This window comes from Lynx canadensis, chromosome F2 (genome assembly GCF_007474595.2).
Source record: "Lynx canadensis isolate LIC74 chromosome F2, mLynCan4.pri.v2, whole genome shotgun sequence".
NCBI lineage: Eukaryota > Metazoa > Chordata > Mammalia > Carnivora > Felidae > Lynx > Lynx canadensis.
In genome coordinates, this window is record NC_044320.2 from 38,914,166 (window position 1) to 38,938,661 (window position 24,496).

General features: G+C 41.5%; 1 protein-coding gene across 1 annotated transcript in view; it reads right to left on the reverse strand.

Moving 5' to 3' along the window:
• Positions 1–364: 364 nt before the first annotated feature.
• Positions 365–24,496, reverse strand: part of POP1 (POP1 homolog, ribonuclease P/MRP subunit) — a 32,622-nt gene continuing 8,490 nt past the window's right edge. Inside the window, exons 5-15 of the mRNA XM_032591929.1 lie at positions 23,420–23,507; positions 22,805–22,992; positions 21,666–21,922; positions 21,449–21,542; positions 19,041–19,152; positions 18,353–18,472; positions 12,258–12,373; positions 10,006–10,197; positions 8,442–8,596; positions 3,021–3,362; positions 365–2,118 (exon numbers count right to left, since the gene is read on the reverse strand). Coding sequence (XP_032447820.1) covers positions 1,464–2,118; positions 3,021–3,362; positions 8,442–8,596; positions 10,006–10,197; positions 12,258–12,373; positions 18,353–18,472; positions 19,041–19,152; positions 21,449–21,542; positions 21,666–21,922; positions 22,805–22,992; positions 23,420–23,507 — 2,319 coding nt within the window. The 3' untranslated portion in view covers positions 365–1,463. The remainder of the gene's footprint in view (positions 2,119–3,020; positions 3,363–8,441; positions 8,597–10,005; positions 10,198–12,257; positions 12,374–18,352; positions 18,473–19,040; positions 19,153–21,448; positions 21,543–21,665; positions 21,923–22,804; positions 22,993–23,419; positions 23,508–24,496) is intronic.

A 24,496-nucleotide genomic window follows, 5' to 3' on the forward strand; every position in this document is an offset into this window, starting at 1 on the left:
TAGAAATGTGTGCTCGGAAGACAAGGGTCTGTCGGTGTGACATACACGTGGATACTAAAAGTGAATGAGCACCTACTTTCTCCACAAGTGAAAAAAGCAATGACTCTACTCTTCCTGTGGGACAAGATGAGACCTTCACACCCTGCTCAAACGTCAGGTGGACATCATGACTGCATGAGTGTCTAAAAGCAGCTTGTTATTTTAATCATCACCTTGCAGGGACGCCTGGGTGGCTCAGTCAGTTAAGCATCCAACTTCAGCTCAGGTCACGATCTCATGGTTCGTGGGTTCGAGCCCCACGTCGGGCTCTTGTGCTGGCAGCTCAGAGCTTGGAGCCCGCTTCAGATTCTGTGTCTGCCTCTCTCTCTGCCCCTCCCCCACTTGCACTCTGTCTCTCTCACAAAAATAAATAAACATTAAAAAGAAAAGTCATTACCTTGCAGAGTGCTGCAGTATACAGCCACATACCCCAAAGTGTGTTCCTAAAAACACTGGTCCTACAAAGTGCTCCTTGCAAAACGAAGTTTGGCATCAAAGAGATTTAGAAAATACTGTAAGCTGTTATCCACTTCCTGGAGAGGCACAATGTGCATTATCACATGGAAGGTTCTAGAAATCCTTTAAAAAGAAATTGCTTAACTGGGTTTAATCCAGAGTTTCCCAAATCAATCTGACCTCGGAATCTTTTTTTTTTTTTTTTTAGATAACACATTTCATAGAACATATTTTGAGAAACCATTCTTTACGGTGTTTTTGAGAAATTCTTTGCAAAAACAAAAAGCACAGAAAAATCCAGAAACTCCTAGAATCATGCGTTGTTCAACAGCAAAGAGGACAAACGGTCCTAAAGATCAGCACCCCATTCAGATTCCACCCCAACACTTCTGCCATACACCGAGCCTGCCTGAAAATGGGCAGCAATAAATTTTCCACAATTTCCGTCTGCATGGTGTAAAGCGTTAGGCATGTGGGTTCCGGTATGGAATTGAACATGGTCCAGACGGGGAACCCTATTTCATGCACAGAGGCCAGATGTTTAGAGCCTTTTCCTCTTCTGCAGCAATCAAGTCATCAAACAACCACTGTTACTTATCACACATCTATAAGGCTTTTCAAACAGACTTGACAGCCCTTTGTTCCTTATAAAAAAGGAACAAGAAAACGGAGAGCTTCTGATTATTTTCAGCAAGAATTACGCAGACCAAGAAACCAAAATATAAAAGCTATGTGGCAAATAATTTTAAACTGTTGAGCAAGGGCAGGGAAAGATGGAGACCAATGATCTTGGAATAATGGAATGATGTCAGTATTTCATCACATGCATAATACAGAATTCTTTTATTCTGGTCTCCAAGGCATTTCACGTGGTATTTTAAAACAGAACATGGCAAAAACAAAGCTCTCCAGTGGTGGGACTTGGCAAACAGTTAACATCTACGCCCTGCAAGGACGTAAACCAGCATTCACACCTCCACGGCAATTCTCGCAAACCGATACTGCAAAGAGGCAGGGGCCCTCAGCAACACTAGGCCCCTCTCTGCGGCTGGCTGGCCGGACAGCATATCCAGCAGACCCGTCAAGCTAACAAACCCCAGGGCTTCTCCACAGCCCACAGCCATGGAGAAATCTCCCTGGGTGACAAAGCCAAGGAGAACTCTGGAGCAATGAGAAGTCACATCCGGGAGAGGGCCTGACCACAAGCCCAGGGTCAGAGCGTGGTGCCCAGCTGCAGGGTATGCCCCGGCCGGACCCTCAGACACAGTGCACCCTCGGTTCTGCCTCTTCTCTATTTTCTTCTTCTCTTTCTGTTTCCGGATCTTGCTCTTGAATGGGTCACTGTGCTTGGATTCGTGGGGCCCACAGTACAGCCGATCCTGACTGAGCTGGAGGAAATCCTCCTTGTCTGGAACACAGATCATGGTGTGCGGCTCGGGGCTGCCCTTCCCCAGCAGGGACAGGCTGACCCATACCAGGGCCCTGGGGAAACGGTCCAAGATGGACAGGCAGGCCTCTCTGGTCAATGCTTGCTGCCCGCTGCTGGGAGCTCGCTGGGCTGCCCAACGGGGTCCAGAACTGGGCCCACACCAGGCTGACAGCTGCTTCAGTGATTTTCTACTCCTATATGGAATTAGAGACACACATTTGAGGATATTTTTTTGAGGAGAAAACATGCAATTAGAAGATTGGGCACTGCTAGAGTTAATTTGACTTTTTTAATACTCTATGTGGGAAAGGATCAAAACTGTAATTTTTAAAAAATTAAAAACAGACATTAATACACTTCTGTAATGATATTTTTGTTTTTATGTGACTACTATTCTTAGACACTGAAGGATTAAAGGTTTAAGAAGATGAAGGCAGAAAAAAAATAAGACAGAAAGACAGAACCTAAGGCTGAGATAGTTATAGGGAATGAAGGATATGAAATTCTAAGGTTACTGTATAAAAAATAAATATAAGGCAAGAGAGGTGAGCACTTATTAAAAATATGAGCACAGACTAGAAGGTAACTTAAGCACAGTCTAACAGGCTACAGCAGGAACATGTCTTGTACGGTAGCCTCTTCAATGCGATGATGGTCCAATGAATGGGCACTTAATCGCTCATAAATTCAGATCACTGAAAAGGAACTAGAAAAAATCTAATTCAGTGATTTAAGGAAAGAACACTTGCTCAGAGCTTCGAGAGGTTCCTCATTACTGAAGGTCACAGTCACGAGGGTACTGCTTTCTAAGCAAAGACCAATGAAACAGGTCACAGGGAACAACTGCCTTGGTTTATGTCTATGGATGACAATACTTTAAATCATTTGGTCAGTTAGTATCATGCCCCAAATCAAATGTGACTCAGCTATTTCCCTGAGCCCTCTATGGACACTGGAGGACTGGCTTTCCCCTCCAGAAAGTCCATGCATTCCCGTGGGCTTTGCATAAAGGAACAAAGATAACGTTTACATCTTGTAGCCCGGTCAGTATTAAAACAGACAATCTAGAACACATCCGGAAGTCGTGTGCACTTACCTAAGAACGCAGAGGAGACTGCTGGTGGCAGCTGGTCCTGTTACCCACTCAGTCCCCATCTGGGCTGGACGCTCTGTGTCCATCACTTCTCTGGGCTCGCTGGGGCTGCTCAGAGACATGCCCACTTCATCAGATAGCTGATCGGATTTTTCAGGCGTGGGGGTACAAGGCACCTTCTCTCTTTTCAAGTTACTCTCCTCACCATGTGGAGAGGAAGCTACAGGTGATTTCTCTTGGGCCTGGACTCTTGATTCCCACTCTTGAGTTAACTGCTCCCAGGGATAGCAGAAAGGTGCCAGAGTGCCAAGCTTGACATAGTTGGGCCGTTTTGCAGGAGGGCGCCTGGTGAAAATCAAGGAGGAGAACCAATTTTGAACAATTTAGGATTGGACCATTAAAATAATTATGGCCACTTGTACTTCATCTCTATTTAAAAAACAAACATACAAAAAAAATGTTTTCCAAGAAATACGATAAAGAATAACCACCAACTCTACTGGCCAAGCTTATGTTTTCTTCAGTTTTAATTTGATTTTATTTATTTTTATTTATTTTTTTTATTTTAGAGAGAGAGAGCACACGAGCAGGGGACAGGAGCAGAGGGAGAGAAAGACTCTTAAGGAGGCTCCACACTCAGCACGGAGCCCGAAGTGGAGCTCGATCCCATGACCGTGAGGTCATGACCTGAGCTGAAATCAAGAGTCAGACACTCAAACAACTGAGCCTCCCAGGCACCCCTCTTTAGTTTTAATTTCAAAAGGTAATGCGTCCACAAAGTGGCCCCATGTGGCCTCTGCACAACTCCAGGGAGTGCTGTTCTTGAAAGACTACAAGTGAATGGTGTCCCTGGAGTTGTGCGGTTGATGTCCCTGCACATTACAACATTCTACGTTCCAAAGGAACAGAAAGGATGGTGGTGAAGTTTCTCCCTCACTCTTGACCTGTGGCTGGTGAAAAATGCTCCTGGGGTACCTGCCTCACTCGAAGACCTTTAAAAGGAAATAAATGAACCAGCTGCCCTACAAGAGACAGTATCATTTCTTAACATACCCTTCCGGAGACATTTTCTGTACATATGTGCAGATACGTACGTATTTCTTTCCTTTTTGTACCCATTTTACACAAATGTCAGGTCATGATCTCACAGTTCCTGAGTTTGCGGGTACAGAGTCTGTTTTGAATTCTCTCTCCCTTTCTCTCTGTCCCTCCCCCACTTGTACTCTCTCTCTCTCAAAATCATCAATAAACTTTAAAAATAAATAAATAAAAGTTGGTGATATCCTATGTTACTGGGAGTAAGGGGAAGCAGGCCCTCTCCTAACTACAGATGAAATCCTAAATTAACACAAACAGCAATTGTCAATAGTACAACAAATCCTTGAGATGTGTATCTTTTTTTTTTAACCAGAGAGCTTATTCGTGGGATTTAGCCTAAGGTCAGTGCTTTCTTCCCTTCCAGCTCCTCTCCAGAGGCAGCTGTTTGGTTTTTACATCCACGGGCCTGAGTGGGGCAGATGTCCTCCTGATGCCCACAGACCATCTTTCCTCTCCTTCCTCCCCGCAAGACCCCAGCCCCCTGAAGCACGTGACATCAGATAAACCACTGGCTCTCCCTCCTCAGCCAGGTCCCCCATCAGCTGCCCACACACCCACTCCTAGTCCAGCCCACCCACCCCTCCCCACCACAAGTCAAGCACTAGAGTTTACTGTATATTTACATCTCCTCACTGTAAACCACCGCGCTGCACCTCTCCTTATAAAGCTCAAACTCTCCTGTTCGTGGACCCTCCACTCACCCCACCTGGCAAAGCCCATCCGGTTACATCCAACCCTCCGCCCACCCCACCAGCCCCTGATGGGCAGAACACAACTGGGGAAGAAGACGCAGCAGTGCTGAACAGTCCTGTCGTAAACACAAAACTCAAGTGGACTACCTTACACTTCTCCAGTCAGCAGTTTTATGTTCCATGCTCCTGGAAAACTGTCCACGTCGATTCTTTTCTCCTCAGATCTCCAGCAGCCTCTGGTCCCTTCTTATTCCTAGCTGATACCCTTGCCTCTCTGTTCACTGAGAAGACGGTCACGATCAGAAGAGTAGTACGTAATCTGCACTACCTAAATCTGTATTCACGTCTCACTCAGAGCCAGACTTCCAGCCTGCTAAAATGAGATCTGAGCCTGACCCTATAGAACACCATCCCCTCTTCCCCACTCAAGAGCTTTACTCTTGCAAGGTTAGCCTCCCTCCGCTCTCCTGGATCCCTCCCACCAGCAGGGAAACATGTGCTTTCATCAAGAATATAAGCTCAGTGGGTGGCGTCTGGGTGGCGCCTAGGTGGCTCAGTCAGTTGAGTGTCCAGTTGAGCTTCTGACTCTTAATTTCAGCTCAGGTCATGATCCCAGGGTCGAGCCCCACATCGGGCTCTGTGCTGAGTGTGGAGCCTGCCTCAGATTCTCTCTCTTTTGCCCTCTGCCCCTCCCCAGCTCTCGCATGCATGGTCTCTCTCTCACTCTAAAACAAAAAAACAAACAAAAAGAGTATAAGCTCCAGGAGGCAGGAACAGACCTTGCCTGCCTTCCCCTGCTGTAGCCCCAGTGCCTACAAGGTGTTTGACACATAGCAGGTTCTAAATAAACATATATTAAATGAATGAATAAACCGGACAAAAGTGTAAAGATGTGTATGGAAAGCTATTTATAAAAGCACATAGCACAAAATAAGAAATAACCCAAAGGGCCACTGATAAATTACAGTACACCCACACTGGAGTCCTGTGCAACTGTTCAGATGTATTTTGAGCAAGGGTTGGCAGATTATGACTCACACATCAAACCTGGGCTGCTGTCTGCTTTGAAATGACCCGTGAGCTAAGAAGCTTATACATTCTGAAATGGTTTAAAAAAAAGAATATTTTATGGCACATGAAATTACACGAAATTCAAACTTGAGTGTCCGTAAACAGAGTGAGACTGGCACACAGCCATGCTCATTCATTTATGCATCATCATGTGTGGTTGCCTTTGTAACACAACGCAGGGCTGAGCTGAGCAGCTGCCATAGAAACCAAAAGGCCCACAAAGCCAAAAATACTTATCATCTGGCCTTTTGTGAAAAAAGTTTGCCAACACTTGGTTTAGAGTCACATTTATGGATATGGGAAAACCATCCGTAATACATTACTAAATTAAAAAAGCAGGTTTTCAAATAGTATTCATACTATAATCCCTTTTCAAAAAAAATTATACCTAGGGGCGCCTGAGTGGCTCAGTGGGTCAAGCATCTGACTTCGGCTCAGGTCATGATCTTGCAGTTTGTGAGTTCGAGTCTTGCATCAGGCTCTGTGCTGACAGCTCAGAGCCTGGAGCCTGCTTCAGATTCTATATCTCCCGCTGTCTCTGCCCCTCCCCTGCTCGCTCTCTCTCTCTCTCTCTCTCTCTCAAAAATAATACACATTAAAAAAAAGTTTTAATTGTACCTCAAAGGCACCTCAGCGGCTCAGTCAGTTGAGCACTGAACTCTTGATTTTAGCTCAGGTCATGAGCTCAAGCCCTGAGTTGGGCTCTGTGCTGAGCATGGAACCTATTTAAGATTCTCCTTCTCTCTCTCTCTCTCTCTATCCCTCTCTGCCCCTCCCCAATTCGAGCCTGCACGTGCTCTCTAAATAAAGAAGTTAAACATTCTAGAAAAAAAATATTTGTACTTAAGAAAAATTTGTATGCGTGAAAAAAAATCTAAAGGATGAGAAGTATTACTGTTGATTACTTAACAAACACATCGAAGTCCAGAGCTACGTATTATAGGAGGCACAGATTACATGATTACTGCCCTCTAAGAGCCTGTAAGCCAGCAATCCAGGAAAGTGTCTCTGTGCTTTCACTCACTCACTCATTCACCTATCCCCTGACAAAGTCTGAAAACCAGGCACTGCCTGCCTCTGTGGCTGCATGAACAGGAAAGCACGATAATTGAGCTCACAGTCAAGGAACTACAACATCCCACTTTCTACTCCTTCATCAATCAACTAATACAAGCTATTAAGGACACTGTGCACCAGGCACTGGCTAGACGTCGCAGATTCCACAACAAACAAGAGAGTTTCTGTTTCTGGGAGCCCACAGAGTCATAGGATACAGGTTCTCAAAGTTAGCATGCACTTCATAGTATAAGGGTTGGTGAAGCCCCTCACTGGCCACTCCCCCAGTGAGAAAAAAGAAAAGAAAACTCAGTCTAGATGGATAGATACCAAAATGCAAAAATAGTGCTTATCTCTTTGGAAGGAAGGACTACACCAGTTTACAAAGCATTTTTGCACATTACCATAGTTTCAATAAAATTTTAATGGGGCGCCTGGGTGGCGCAGTCGGTTAAGCGTCCGACTTCAGCCAGGTCACGATCTCGCGGTCCGTGGGTTCGAGCCCCGCGTCAGGCTCTGGGCTGATGGCTCAGAGCCTGGAGCCTGTTTCCGATTCTGTGTCTCTCTCTCTCTCGGCCCCTCCCCCGTTCATGCTCTGTCTCTCTCTGTCCCAAAAATAAATAAAAAACGTTGAAAAAAAAATTAAAAAAAAAAAACAAAAAACTATGGGGGGCACCTGGGCACTCAGTCAGTTAAGCATCTGACATCCGACCCAGGTCATGATCTCTGCTCAGGCCATGCTCTCGCTGTTCATGAGTTCAAGCCCCACATCGGGCTCTGTGCTGACAGCTCAGAGCCTGGAGCCTATTTCAGATTCTGTGTCTCCTTCTCTCTCTGACCCTCTTCTGCTCACAATCTGTCTCTCTCTCTCTCAAAAATAAAGAAAAACAGGGGCGCCTGGGTGGCTCAGTCGGTTAAGTGTCTGACTTCAGCTCAGGTCATGATCTCGTGGTCCGTGAGTTCAAGCCCCGCATCAGGCTCTGTGCTGACTGCTCAGAGCCTGGAGCCTGTTTCGGATTCTGTGTCTCCCTCTCTCTGTGACCCTGCCCTGTTCATGCTCTGTCTCTCTCTGTCTCAAAAATAAATAAACGTTAAAAAAAAAAAATTAAAAAAAAAAAAAGAAAAACATTAAAAATTTTTTTTAATTTCATAAATATGTTATTACCTCAATAACCAGTTATAAAAAAACACAAATTCTATCTCGAGGGGGCAGGGGCTGGTAGTGGAAATCTGGAACAAGTGTCTGAGACTCAGGCCCATAGTTTTAGGCATGCACCATCATCAATGTCAGCAAATGACCAAAGGAAGGGTCTATCGCCTGGAAGGGCCAGATGTGAGACAATCCTAACTTAATTATGTCTTGGTCATGTGAACTAAGAACTAAAGGAAGTCTATGAAAACTCCACGTAGTGTAAGAGTTACCGAAGCTATTCCAAATGTCACTGGCCAAAGTGAGGAGGCCCTTCCCTTCCTAAGACATTAGGAACCAAAGAAGCCGGTTTCTTACCTTTTGTACTTTTCAAGGAGACTGTTGGCTTGCTCTTCACCAAAAAGAACCCCAGCAGGGCAGTCTGGGAAATCACCAGGGACGTCAGGCGATCTTTTATACTGAGAATGCACCACAGCCTCTTTTAACCCACCAACTCTTGCACCTCGATAGATCTAAAAGAAATGTCAAAAAGATCTTAACGTACCAACTTACAGTAAAATTAGTGCTTAATGTTTGTTTGGGGAAATGGGAAACAACCTAAATGCCCATCAAAAGGTAATGGATAGGTGTGGGATAATCCTACAAGGGGTTATACAATAGTAAAAATGATGACACAGAGCGTCACCCATTAATATGGAAAACTCTCAATGTTGAGTGAATATGGTTAAGTTGTAAAAGCATATATATGGTGAGATATATAAAGTTTAAAAACATGTCAAATATAGTTACTTTATTTTGGGATACAAGCATGCTTAATAAGCTATAAAAATAGGCAAGGTAGTGACAAACACTGGAAATAGGAATAGTGATTCTTTTAGAAGGAGGGTGGGAAACAGAACTGGAGAGAAAAGAGAGAAAGTGCTTCCAATAAATCTGTAAGTTGGATGGTGGGTGAAGGGTACACAGGTATTCATTATATCAGGATTTATACTTTTTTGTATGCTTGAAACACTTCATAATTTAAAAATTAAAATTATTTAAAAATATTCCCATTCTTTTTTTTTTTTTTTAAGTAAGCTCCATGCCCAACATGGGGCTCGAACTCACAACCCTGAAATCAAGAGTTGCATGCTCTACTGACTGAGCCAGTCAGGCGCCCAAGAAATATTCCCATCCTTAAATGATTAACTGAGTATCTCTTGTACTAGGCATAATTGCTAAAATTAATCACCTGTGTGAATTAACAGTTGTACATGTCTTTTCTACTCTCTTAAAATAATATTTAAACTCTTTGGAAGAAAAAAACACACTCGATTTTAATAAAAATTTTAGCTGCACTTAGGAATATATGGTCAGCACTTAAAAATGAAAAATGTATTCTATACATCTATAAACATTAGAAAATTATAAAAATTCTTTTTTTTTTAATGTTTATTTTTGAAGGAGAGAGAGAGACAGAGTGTGAGCAGGAGAGGGGCAATGAGAGAGGGAGATACAGAATCTGAAGGAGGCTCCAGGCTCTGAGCTGTCAGCACAGAGTCCAATGTGGGGCTTGAACCTGAGGCGAAGTCAGACACCCAACTGACTCAGCCACCCAGGTGCCCTCAAAATTATTTTAAAATGTAACAAATTTCTTCAATTAAAAAAAAAAACAACTTCAACATTTTGTTACCACTACTATTCAAAAATCAGGACACTTTTAAAATTTCAGAAATCCACATTATGTCAGCCCAACTCTTATTAATGAAAATCTGGCTCCAGGGACTTTATGAAGTATCTCATATCAGAATCATAGCTCAAAGGGTAGAAAAATAGAACTCAATTTCTAAGTTGTGCGTGATGTCTGGAACACTTTCAGCTCTTGGTATTTACTGGGAATGTATTTTACACACTGTAAAGTCAGAATTGAAAAGGAACTTACAAATGGAATCCAGAAAGCCATGCCCCAGCCCTTTGGGAGCAGGACATCCCAGCCACTTCCCCAGCCTCGTCGGTCGTCACCAGTCACCCTTCCTGGCTGTTGAATCAAAAGTATAGGTATCTTGGATTCACGGGGACCTAAAACAAGCTGTGACCCGGGCACCAACAATTCACTTCTCTTCCGGTTTAAATCCTAAAGTGGAAGAAAATAATTCAAGACAAACAACCCTAATTTTCTGGGAGATTCTACTGGTTCTCCCTATAAGCAGCTTTAGAAAGTTAAATGCTCTTTTAAAAAACAAGAAAAAAATGTTCTCAATAAATAAATGTGAGCCATTTGAAATTTATGGTATTCCTCCTACAACGATTTTCCTCTATACAAGAGCTTTGTTAGAAAATGCCAAATTATCTTAAATTTGAGCTACAATATACCAGATGACTCAAAACTATAAAATAATATACATCCATTCTACTAATCTCTTCTATCAGGATTAATCTTATCTTCTGATTCTCAGTCCCTACATTTACTTTGGTTAAGATCTGTTGTCATGAGGTAAAAGAGGTACAATCAACAACTTTTTCAAGGAGGGGCAAGTGGGAAAACGCTCTCACCAGGTTTTCTCACCAGGTCTTAAAGATTTAAAAGAGAAGATGCTATAAATTATTTGTTACGTGTACTGAAGGGAGCAGTGAACAACACCGTCTTAGACTTTCTTGCCAGCTGTAAAAAGAGATGAGCAGGTAGGAGAGAAGCCTAGCACTCACCGGAGAAACCATGCAAGAGACTGCCTCCGTGTTGCCAAGTCTAACTGCTCCCTCAAGCCTGACCAAGCCCTGATTCTCCCTTATTTTTACTTCCGGCTGAGTTTTCACTACCATCTCTACATGTTGTTAATTCCAAAATATCTATCTCCTTAGCCGGGACTTTGCCTCCTGGGATCAAAACTTGTCCTCTGGGCATCTGCTCTGGAAAGTCCTGAGGACCTTCACATTCAGCTTACCCCAGACTGAAGTTGTCCCCACTGCATCTGCTCTCCTCCCATGTTCCCCACCTAGCTGAATGATGCCACAATTGTTCAGTCACTCATTCATTCATCCATTCTCATATTTACTGCCCATTCATTTACTCATCCATTCGAATGTTTACTGAGCACCATTTTTGTGCCAAACGCTCTTCTAGAACTTGGGAATGCAGCTGTGACAAATCAGGCTCTGGCTCTCTTTTACCTGAGGTGCAGAATCTAAGCTAGACTGTCAGGAACTAATCTACCAGGCTCCTCTTTTCCCACTTCCCACCATCCAAGCAACCACTGCGTCTTGTCAGATTTACCTTCAGGAGTCTGTATTCAACCGCAGGCCCTCCACTCCAGCCACCCTGCCCCAGTTCAGGCCCCCATCACATCCTCAATTAAGGACTATTTCCAAGGTCTCTTTTAAGGCCATCCAACCACACGTCCTCTCTCCAGCAGCTCCGCCCCCAGCCCCATTCCTACCTAGTCTAATGCATCTTCCACACTGCTGCCATGTCTGATCATGTGGCCGACTTAAAACCTTCCATGGCACCTGATATCTTCTGTTCAAATCCTTAAAATGCCTCAAGGTTTTTTATGCTCTGGCCCCTATTCACTTCTTCATCTCCTGCCTCACCCTCAACTCCAAGCCACCAATCTACTTGGATACTCTTGAACACATCATCCTGTTTTTAGCCTGGGCCCTCACACATGCTGGTCTTACTTCCAGCAATCCTTTCTTCGCTGCAGCCTTGGCTCCTGGCCCCAAGAAATCTTGCTAATTCTGACCACCCATCTGAGAGCTCAAATTCCAGCTCCTCCGTCCAAGAAGCTTCCCCAATTTCCCTCACCTGGGCTTCCGGCTTCCCTTGACCCTATACTTTTTCGAACATACCCTAGCCATCTATCCCATCATCTACTATGATTCCTGGTCCTGGTAGGAGGTCAATCATTGTGAAATTAAAGACAGAACATTTATAAGGGGGAAAAAAAAAACAATAAAAGAAAAATGTATTTAAATCATGGGATTATCATTTTTAAGAAAAATTCTCTGTGTTAACTTTTTAGAGAGATTATTCTTCTCTAAGAATAGAAAAAAAATCATAAATAAGGGATCAATAGATTAAAAATAAAAGAAGTCTATGAGATTCTATAAAGGATGAAATAACTTTTACAGCATCTAGAGTGAGGAATTTCAACCTGTCTTCAGGACTTTACCAATAATCCTTACACCATTAGTTACCTGATCCGAGATTTTATTCTCTGTGACATTCTTACAGATAGCTTGGTTCCAAATAAAGCTATGCGCACAGTCCACAGGCACACCCTCCAGAAGCAGCTGTCTAACTTTCTCATTATCTAAGAGGGAAAAGAAATAGCCTTCAAACTACATCCTTTAGATCAATGAAGTCAAACTATAAACATTGCCGGCTGACCTTCTGTTACAAGAAAATGTTCTGTAGGCACTCAACTTCTCTAGAAAAATTTACTTGACTAGAAATTATGTTATCCCTATAGTTGGCTTCATACTAGTCTGTGAAATAGCAAAGCCTCCTAAACTTATTATCTCTGATGTTTATTTTTAATGTATAAGATATAAACATCATATTCAACTGCCTCTAAATAATTGTCTAATTCCACATTTAAGATAACCAAATTCTAGGAACTATTGCACAGGTGAATAATTTCTTTATAATGTGCTATGACAGTACAAGCCACATTTTAACTATTGGTTTCAGGGTTCTTAATATCATTCTTGGCCCAATGGTGGTGAGCCAACAGATACCAGCCTTCTCTTCTGCCCTATTATTTCAAGTCTCTTAAAACCCTTTCTCACTGAGTATTTATTCCTTCTGTAAAACATGTTTTTCCCACTCCTTTAAGATGAGCGTATTTTCTGTGAAATCTATCGCTTCTTCCCTTTAAATAAGCTATACCGTGCCAAAAAGTACTCTAGTGGGAAGAAAAGGAGAAACTTTTTCAATTATAAACATATATATTGATAGATGAGATTTCCTACATACAGTCCACTAAGGGTAAAAAATCTTCCAGATCTTATTTTTTTGGACTGAAAAATTAAAAGAAAAAAAAAAAAGAGAAGGAAAGAAAGACAATTCCTGAGTTTGGGCTAAGGTCTAAACTGCCTATAAAGAAAGGTCACTCAAAGGCACGTACCTGCATGGGTCTGATGGCCAGAAAAAAATAAGTTGGAAGTGACTGAGCCACAGTGTGACAGATTTCAGGGGAGAACAAAGATAGAGAATATTAAATTGATGAAAAGATCTGAGATAAAAGCTCCTTAAAGCAGAAACTGCCTCTAGTTGTTGCGGTTCCTCATAGAGATAATAACCAACAGCATCCCGAGTAACAGTGCTGTGTGCCGTGAAGTTCACACAGCCTGTCTAGGAGCAAACGGGCTCCATTTCAAACAGCCCCTATCTACCCAGAATGCCTTCCTGTGGGGTCCCGCCATAGATTCTGAGTGACAGAACTGGGATTCTATTCAGAGCTGGCTGCAGACAAAAGACATGGCACAGGAAAGCACGACCTCACCTCTAAATAGTCTAAAAAATAATAGTAAACAAATAGATGAAACAAAGTAGGTAGTATATCCAGACAATGGAATTTTATTCAGAATTAAAAAGAAATGAGCTATCAAGCCATGAAAAGACATGGAAGAAGCTCCGATGCATATTACAAAGTGAAAGAAGATAATCTGAAAAGGATACATACTGTATGATTCCACCTATACGACATTCTGGAAAAGAAAATTATGAAGACAGTAAAAAGATGAAGGTTGAGAGAGGGAATGAGAGATGAATCGGGAGAGCACAGATTTTTAGAGCAGTGAGACTATTTTATGATACTACAATGGTGGACTCGTGTTGTTATAAATGTGTCAAATCCCACATAAAACACCAAGAGTGAACGTAATATAAACGATGGACTCTGCACAACCATGTGTCAATGCAGTTTCATGGGGGCTGTGCATATGTGGGAGCAGGAACGTTCTATTCCTTCCACTCAATTTTGCTATGAACCTAAAGCTGTTCTAAAATGTAACATCTATTTAAAACAAAACAGAGTATGTCTGAAGGCAAAAGGGAAGGCCCTTTTAGGTCAACAGTCTTCAGTAGTTGAGAGAAAGAGAGTATTACCAGCTGAGTCAGCATGCACGCAAGTGGGCCTCGAATGACTTATCAATTCTGAATGTAATTCTAAGTCCTTTGCCCAAGGCTCATATTAAGCATATTTTCTTTCATACGCAGGCAAAAGCCTTCTAATTAACTACATAACTCCAGAATAACTTAAAGGTTGAAGGAAATAGCTTGTTTCCTCCTTTCTTAAGTAGATTTGAAGATGACCAAATTTTAAATTAAAACTTTCTTAATAAGTTTCCTTACAGAAGCAAAGGAAATTAATAAATGCTTTTCTCATTTGGGAATCAAATAAACCAAATTTATAGTCTTCAGATTCACTCTAAATTAAATATGCAGAACAGTTTAAGGGGTGCAGCTGAAGCTGAGGGATTTTTCTCCCAAGAGCAGAAACAGAGAAGTTGGGGCAAAATGACCAATAATTGGACACTTTGCAGAGTCAACTATAGATCAGTGCTCTGAAGGTGCTTGGAAAAGCTGTAAAAAGGGACAATCTCTCACCTATCACTCTAAAGGCAACTTGACTCTTCCCGTGGTTTGGGTACACACTACCAAAGAGTGGGTAAAGAGAAAGATTATAAAAATTCCGTGAGCACAACGTAAAGCATTGTCTAAAGCAAATTCATCTCTGGAAGACAAAGACTAGTTAAAACAATCAGGGCAAATCAGCAGATGCAAAAGAGAATACATACTAAAATAACAGTACAAGAGAAATTCGATTTTATTTACATGGTGAAATACTGTGTTATGTTGAAAAGATTTGCAAAAACACACTATTAACATTTGAATCAAATTCAAGAATCAAATGATCAAGTAAACTTTTTCTTCATTTTTATTTTTTATTTTGACAGAGCGTGCACGCGTGAGTGTGGGAGAGAGCAGGGTGGGGAAAGAGAGAGAATCTTAAGCAGGCTCCACGCTGAGCATGGAGCCCAACAAGAGGCTCAATCCCATGACCCTGGAATCATGACCTGAGCTGAAATCAAGAGTTGGACACTCAACTGACTGAGCCACCCAGGCCCCCCTCAAAGCATCAATATGCATCATTACTTCAGGTTCTTCACTGAAAGAAACGGTTTCCTTCTCTGCACTCTTGCTGTTCTACTCTCAATACTTCTGACATGCAAATGTGTAGCCATTTTCCCCAGAGCAAGCAATTCTGCAACACTGGCTGATGTTCTACAATCCAAATCAATTCTGACACTATCCACCTGGAGATGGTGTCAGATCCCACAGTTTAAGGGCTCAGTCCCACAAGACTGCCCCTTCCTCAGATGCCAATGCCAATTCGAAGTCCCTGGTTTCCTGTACTTCTGACCAGCTGGCTATGAATTGGTCTCACCCATGACCCCCTCCTCAAATTCAATAATTTGCTAGAATGGCTCCCAAAACTCAAGAAAACAGTTTACTTACTACTAATGTAATGTTCTTTTCTGTTTTTAAATAAAAAGATTTAACTCAGAAACAGCCAGATGGAAGAGATGCATAGGGTAAGGTATGAGGGAAGGGATGCCCTTGACCTCTTTGGGCTTAACCACCTTCCCAACACCTCCAAGTGTTTAAAAAACCGGAAGTTCTCCGAACCCCAACAGTGTAAGATTTTTATGGAGGCTTAATCAAGTAGGCAAGGCTGATTAAATCATTGCTGTTGACAATGAAACTCAATCTCTAACCCCCGCCCCTTTCCGCAAGCAGGTCTGGATGGGGCAGGGGTAAAAGGGCTGAAAGTTCTAACCTTCTAACCTTGTGGTTGGTTCCCCTGGTCACCAGCCCACCATCCTTAGAGGCTTTCCACCTCATTAACATAAAAATTGTGACTGAAAGGGGCTTGAATGAGTAAGAAAAGACACTCCTTTAGCCTTTAAGGTTTTAAGGCTGTTAACAGACAAAATGGACCAATTTTGGTGTTACTTAAACCATAAAGAAGGGTTTGACTGATGTGGATAACAAACTATCTTCTCATGTGTACTAGGAATTAGAGAACTCTGAAAAGAGAGGGTATATATCATTCGGATACTGTGATATAAGAAGAAAATATGGGGTCCCTGGGTGGCTCAGTCAGTTAAGCTTCCAACTTCGGCTCAGGTCATAGTCTCGCAGTTCATGAGTTTGAGCCCCACGTCGGGCTCTGTGCTGACAGCTCAGAGCCTGGAGCTGCTACAGATACTGTCTCTCCCTCTCTCTCTGTCCCTACCCTCCCTCCCTCCCTCCCTCTCTCAAAATAAACATTAAAAAATTTTTTTTTAATTAAGAAAATATGTATTTAGGTTTTGGGGCAAATGCCCCTTTCCTGGCATATAGCTCCTTAAACTCTTGTAATTTCCTAAGTCAAAAAGGCAGAGAATGACTTCAGATATAGAAAGAGAAACTGGAAGTTCTACATCAGAGAATTAAGTTTTAGATCATGACATTGAGATTCTTCCAAGGATTAGTCTTCCATCAATTGACCCAGCTCATCAAAGTTTATTTCTAACTTTAATTTTGAATTATCATCCTAGATGATATGTCACATTTGTTAGTAATATTGATATAATACTAACTGCTTAAAAAGTTTACTGCTTTATGTGACTCACATATGACTACCTCTTCAAAGAAATTACTTAAAACGGTTTTAATAAAATACAATGACCGATAATACAGTAAGCTTTTATAGAAATTAAATCATGTTTTTCAAGATGAACTTTAATTTTCCTGGAACTGATTTATATTAAAATAAAAGCCTTAAAAAGTATTTAATACAGGGGTGGCTCAGTAGCTTCTGACTTCAGCTCAGTTCATGATCTCACAGTTCGTGAGTTCAAGCCCCAAACGAGGCTCTCTGCTATTAGCGCAGAGCCTGCTTCAGATCCTCTGTCTCCCTCTCTCTCTGCACTCCCCCACTCACTCACTCTCTAAAATAAATAAACATTTTTTTAAAAGTGTTTAATATGTAACTGCCTCATTCCAAAAAAGGATTTCAGGCAGCCAAGGAAACTAAATAGAGTTTAACCATGGCTTTAAGGCGATTATTGTAGTCAACATTTAATGGCATAGTGAACACTACAATTTTCATGGTTGCACCAGACCATAATGCCATCAAAAAAGAAAAGAAAGAGGCAACAACTCATTGAGAAAAGTCTAAGGCTCCATAATTAACTAAGTCGCCTATATATCTTCAAACACCTCTACACCTCTCTCATCCAATCCACCTTTTTTTTTTTTTTTTTTTTCAACATTTATTTATTTTTGGGACAGAGAGAGACAGAGCATGAACAGGGGAGGGGCAGAGAGAGAGGGAGACACAGAATCGGAAACAGGCTCCAGGCTCTGAGCCATCAGCCCAGAGCCCGACGCGGGGCTCGAACTCACGGACCGCGAGATCGTGACCTGGCTGAAGTCGGACGCTTAACCGACTGCGCCACCCAGGCGCCCCCCAATCCACCTTTCATGTAAGGTCCTGAGACAGTAATTTATTGCTCCCTTAATAAGCTATTAACTACATGTGGAGGTGAAAAAAAAAAAAAAAAAAAAAAACGAGAAAACAAAACTGAAGTTGTTACTACACATACCTGTATTTTTCCTCTCAAAATTCACAACAGAAATTTTATGATTCCTCCAATGAAGAGTGTTTAAATGACAGTAAATACAATGAGATATTAGCACCAGTGTTGCAAACGTGAGACTAGACTAAAATTTTAGCCAGCTCCTGCCCTAGGCCACCCCCACCAAACAACTCCCGTGAGCCACTCCACTGAGTCTAAACCAAGACATCTTACCCTTCAGCACCTGGGATGGCCTTGCCAGGATTCGAACCTGGATCATCTGTATGGTCAGACAGAGGCTTCCAATGAGCACAAGACCAGCTGCGGGTGCAGATCCCTTCCTCACAATTAAAATTCTGAAACGCCAGCCATTTTCAGGGAACCCAGTTTCCAGAAAGACAGTTTTTACCAGATACTAAAAATAAAGAACTCAAGGGGGAAAAAATGAACGTAAGGATCAGGCTACATGTCTCAAAGCTAAAAGACACTTCCAAACACACCATCTCCTTTGGTCATAATCACCTTGAAAAGGAGGCAGGTAAAGATCATCCCAACTTTTCATAAGTGAAGTTAATGCAGAGGTGTCAGACAGAACTCTCCCAACGGGACTAAACTACTCAAAACTGTAAGGAAAACCAAGGGTGTTCTAGAAACTTTACCTTGGCATTTTTCTGGGTTGGGCAAAACTCTGGACCTCTTTTGAGGCAAATTTATTCGAGGATCCCCAACTGTCAGTCCCAAAATAGTACCGGCTGGAATTTCTGCTGGTGATGTTATTCCTTTAACAAAAATAAAAACAAACAAAAAAAACCAAGTTTACACAAAGTCACTCAATATATACACATATGCTTATATTTTAAAATTTTTTAATAAAAATTTCTTCTTGGGCTATTAAAAAATATGTATTCCTCTTTTTTCCTATTAATACTTTTAGGGAGTAAATTAACATTCATAAAGAATGACGTTTCTTATCAAAAACATTAAATTAACAAAACATTTTACAACACGAACATGTATATTTCCATCATTGATAACTACAGTAGCTTTATACACAAACGCAATTACATACAGGTAAGTTTAGTCCTTGGTTTAGTACCTGGTCTATGTGTTTACCTATCATAACAGAATGGGAGCTATTTGGAATACTAACATATATTCAAATAGCGTTTCCCACGCTCACTGAGTCAGGTACCTCTCCGACATGTTTTCTTGCTATATTATGACAAGCAGTAACAAATTAAAAAGTACCACTCCATGTAGGCAGCCCAACTGTAAAACACTCTTTGAACCCACTTCCCACTCCTCCCTTCTTCCCCAAACCACCCAGTCAGCATTCCCTCTGAATACCTCCCAACAATTCAAAAATGGCTTCTTGTTTGTGATGAAGGGAAACGCTATCAGGATTCTTACAGGTTTCAATCCACCAATGGTGAGGTGTCTTCTCTGTGTCCTCTCCCTCCTGAAAAATAACAATTCCTATTCACCAAATAATGAATCGGACTTGATAATTTTATTATGGCTGTGATATGTGAGAAACTGCCATTATATTTAACACAGTAATTAACACCAGACTGACTACTCTTCTCACTAGAGGCAAGGACATAGTGTTACAGTTCTCTCGAGATTTCACACACTAACAACAATACCCATGGTTTTCAGAGAGACCACCCAAGCTACTCCATAGCTGCATTCTTCTGTCAGCACACTATTGACAAAAGAGGCCTGCTCCTTGCTCCTCTCCTACTACCACCAACTTCATACCAATTTAAGTAACAAAACGTTCCCCATCAAAGGAAAACGAAACCTTCTGTTTGAAAAAGCAAAAAGATATCTTATAATCACATTATTCCAAAAAACTTCAAATAAGACACACAAATGCTTTACTTATATTTTTCTCAGACAGAAACAGGAATCGAGCAAGGTTTCAAAAAGCACCTCAGGGGTACCTGGCTGGCTCAGTTGGCAGAGAGGAGTATGACTCTCGATGGGGTCACGAGCCCCATGTTGGGTACAGAGATTACTTAAAACAAAACAAAACAAAACAAAACACAAAAACCCTTAAAAAAAAAAAAAAACCAAAGAACACCTCAAGCACCAGTTACACACCAAGGAAGAGAACCTATAGCCATGATTCATACTGAAGTTCACTGAAGTAGGATGTGCTCCTACAGATTCTAAAGAAGCACCCTGTTAACATATGGGCTATTTACCTCACAGAAACTCAGACAACATAGCTTACAGGTTTAAAGTACAGGCTCTGGAACCTAACTTCTTAGGTTCAGATCCTCACTGAGCAACTTATTAGCTAGAGTGGAGCCCCTACTCTGTGCCAGGCACTGTGCTAAGCACTGGAGACAGAGTCTTTGCCATCAAAGCTCCATGTGAACATCGCATAAGTACCTAAGCAGATCTAGACATATAAATTGAGGAAATGTGCAAAATATGATGAAATATAACTTATATAAGTTAACTTGGGGGTCAGGAAAGGATTCTAGAGGGAAACAATATAGAGGCTGAAATGTGAAGAACAAGGAAGGTTTAGCCAAGAAAAGGCAGGGGCCGGAGGAGGAGGTGGGGGGCAGAAAGTTCAGCCCGGTGGGGAAAGGGGGTGTGAAAGCTCTAAAGGAGAGGAGATCTGACATATTCTGGGACCTGAAAGAAGGCCAGTGTGACTGAGATGCAGGTGAGGAGAGATGAGGGCAGAGGCAGGAAGGCACAAGAGTATGAAGTCACATTAAGGGCTTTGGATTTTACCATAAATACAATAAGAAACTATTCAAAAGCTTTTAATTGCAAAGTAACATGATGTGAATAAATTGTTAAAAGATCATTCCATTGCCTGCATGGAGAATGGAGTGAAAAGAAGGAACAGTAGAGGAAGCGAAAAAGCTGCTTCAGTATTCAGGCAAGAGACACAGAGGTTGAGGCAGGTGTGGAAGCGATGGAGAGGGGAAGAGAGAGAAAGAGAGAGAGGGAGGAAAGGAGAAGCTGTCTTTGTTTTTTAAAGTATCTTTCTTCATTAAAAGCTCAAAACCTGTTCAGGCTTAACATCTTATTTGGCATGTCAAATCTGTGAGAGGCACAGTCAACAGAAGGGTGAGTTGCACTAATCCAGGGGAAACAAACAGGATCTGAATCCGAGTGTCTGATTCCTAACTTAATCTCTCCTCTCTATACCTGCGTGGTCCACTTGGTAGCCACCAACCACAGAGAGCTATCTCTATTTAATTAAAATTAATCGAAGGTACAAAATCAGTTCCTCAGTCACACTAGTCACACTTCAAGTGCTCAAGAACTACATGTGGCTAATGGCTACCATACGGATGCCACAGAAGACTATCATCCTTGCAGAAAATTCTACTGGACACTGCTGCACTAGACATACTGCTCTTAACCTTTTAGGGATCACAGACCCTTAAAACAAGCCCCAGAAAATATGCACCACACAAGTACAAACAAACAAATAAAACCCGGTACACACTTTCAGTGATTTTAGGGGTTCTCTGTTACCCACAAAACTCACAAACTTGCAAGGAGAGTATGCACTTAAACAAGAACAAGTTAGTTTACTCACTAGATTTCCCCAGATTTGTTCCTCTAGAAGTGAAAGATGACAAAGTATTTGATACTAAACATAAGTAGAGAAATAAACATTTATAGGGCGTGGCCCAAAATGCTACTGAAATATGTTAGGTTTCAAATTTGCTAGGAAGGACATAACTGGATTAAACCACTACAGTCACATTTACTCTTACGGTATGGACAGAAGCAGCTTTTAGTGCCTCAGTTAGGATGGAGTGGGAAAGTGGACCGATCAACCGGAGCCTGTTCATCTCCATCGTCAAATCACTGAAAGAGAGAAAAGATCTTAAGATGGAAACCTTCATCATACACAGTGTCTGAGCCACTGGCAAAAACAGAACAAGGCTTCACTAAAATTGTTCGGAGGATTCAGAGAGAATTCACCTGTACCTGATTATAACGCCTGTGGCTGGAGAGACCCAAGAATATGGTTGATGTGGATCTCTAGTTCCGTCACCGATGACTTTTTTAACAGGTTTAGCATTTTCTCCATCATCTTTCCGTTTTCTTTTCTTGCCAATTCTCTCATCAGGTAGTTCCGTTTGGCTTTTTTCCTGCGATGGTGTCAGCAGGGGCTCCGGGGTACAGACAGTCGATTTGATGGGCTCCATACACTGGCACGCTGCTTTTATTTCCTCTAAAATATCCTAAGGAAATATTTAAAAACTTCAGGTAGTTCAGTTCGTATTATTTTTTTCTTCCTTTAAAAATATACATTTTTATCCCTTTACAAATTAAACGAAATTCATCATGATTTATCAAAAAGCTTTTTTGGTGCTGCCGAACAGTGCACGACACTTGAAACAACAAAACTTCAAAGTGTCAAAGATTAATGAAAGTAATGTGACTACTCTGAACAATTAACATTTTCGAAAATCAGATTAAAGAGAAAATTTATAGTCTACCAGAAAAAAGCAGTGACTATGCCAAGAAAAAAAAAGAGAGATTAGAAATCATCACAATTTGGGGCACCTGGGTGGCTCAGTCGGTTAAGCGCCCAACTCTTGATTTCGGCTCAGGTCATGATCTCAGGTTGGTGTGTTCCAGCCCCACATCAGGCCCTGCACTGGCAGCACAGAACCTGCTTGGGATTGTCTCTCTCTCTCTGTCCCTCCCTCACACACACACACATGCTCTCTCTCTCTCAAAATAAATAAACTTAAAAAAATAAATAAATAAATAAATCATCTGAATTACTCAAAATAGCTTCTTATCATCAAAAAGGTTCTTACAAGGACCTGGATACCAACGAAGTAATTCAGACCTGGTAGGACCATTAGACCAAATGCAGCATTTCAAGCCACTGCGTACATAATATGGTGGGTTTTATCTCTACTTCCACTTAGGATTTACTAAAAAGTGAAAGGTCAAGATTTGCTTCATTTCATATTCACGTAACGTTCTTCCCTATATTCTAATACCAAGTTCTCAGCGAAACTTTTATACTATTTAAATTTCCAGAGCATTGATTTCAACAGGAATTAAGAATGCAGTAACAGAGTCATGAGCAAATAACTCAAGGATTATACCTGTTTCAGAGTTGGATGAAGCCAGATCCATAACTGCCTGCTCTCAGAAGTGTGACCAGGGGTCCACTCAGGCTTCCAAATAAACGTAACAGGCCCCAACATCTCTCTAGGGTATTTATTTGCCCGGTAAAGTATGACACTACCTTGGCGTTTTCCAGACAAGTAGTGAACTGCTGCGAAAGTCAGTCCTGACACAAACAAAAACAAAATTCTCTCATTTCCAGTGCTGAGATAGTAGTAGTATTTCCTGATTGCTATCCTGTTATCTGCTGTCTATCTCTATGAGGGATGAGGTGCTGGTGTTGACCACTGCATAGATCAAAGCCTGGCACACAGTAAATTCTCAATAAACACTGAATGAATGAATAAATGGATGAATGGGGACTGAGTTTTTGCCCCACTGAATTCACTACACCAAAATAAAGGTTCTCTCACCTTCCACTTAACAATGTTACAAATAATTTGAAACCACCCCACCTTTCTTACATTAACATTCTCATTGGGAACAAGAACTGTCTTACGCATTTTATATATATTTAAATTCCAAAACACTTGCTCATGAAATGAACAAATACACAAAGACTAAAAGAGCATTCAGCTTTAAAACCAGTTTACCCGTGTCTATGCTACACATCGGAGAAAGTGCCTTCAGTATTTCTTCCTCTTTGCCCTTCAGCTCCAAACAACAGTAGTAGGATAGATCCTGCACAAAGGAAGAGACGTAATCAAATACTTAGAATGGGACATGGGGGAAAATTGTAAAACGCCAAAAGTCACATCAGAAAAACTTCTACCAGTCCAAGACTCAAAACAAATTGCCAAAGCTATCATTTCTTTAAGACAAAACCTGAAACCTGTCTATTCTTAGGACATTAGCAAATATTTTTAAACCAATCTAAAGCAAAATCAAAATGAATTTTCATTTAAAATTTAAGTTACTGTGTAAAATTTAAGTTACTGTGGGGGTACCTGGCTGGCTCAGTAAGAGGGGCCTGAGACTCTTGATCTTGGGGCTATGAATTGGAGCCCCACATGGGGTGCAGAGGTTACTTAAATAAATAAAACATTTTTTTTTTAATCTGCGTTTTATGCCATTTTTACAAACAAGTTTTAAGTAGAGTATAAAAACTGCTGCCTCTAAGTAAAGGGTTATTCCTCCCCCAAATCTATCTAAGAAATCAGAGTAGAATACCACGATATCAATATATTCTGCAAAATTATGCTAAAGTTCACTTTGGTTAGCTAATTCAGGACTCCAAGATTATTTAACACTGAACCTAGAGACATGTCGTAACTAATTTATCCTATATTCCTCCCATGCTTAATCTTGACTAGGATATTCAACTCTGACTAAACAATGTTCAAGGAAAAATGAAAGTAATGAGAGCAAGACCTTACCAACTTAAATGAGATGGCAAGAGATCAACTGAGCTAGTAAAACAAGTATGTTAAAGAACCAAAACAACAGTAACAGTCACTGAACGGATGCTGAGTGCCAGGGCCTGGGCTGTCATCTACTACATGGTACACGTACCAACACGTGACAAGCCAGGTACTTTCTGCTGCCATATGACAGACGAGGATACCGACACAGAGACTGTCCCTGAACAAAGCTATATATCAGCAAGTGGAGAAGCCAGCATTCGAGTTGGGCTCACTGACCCCCAAACCAGCCCCTCTGCCACATCACAT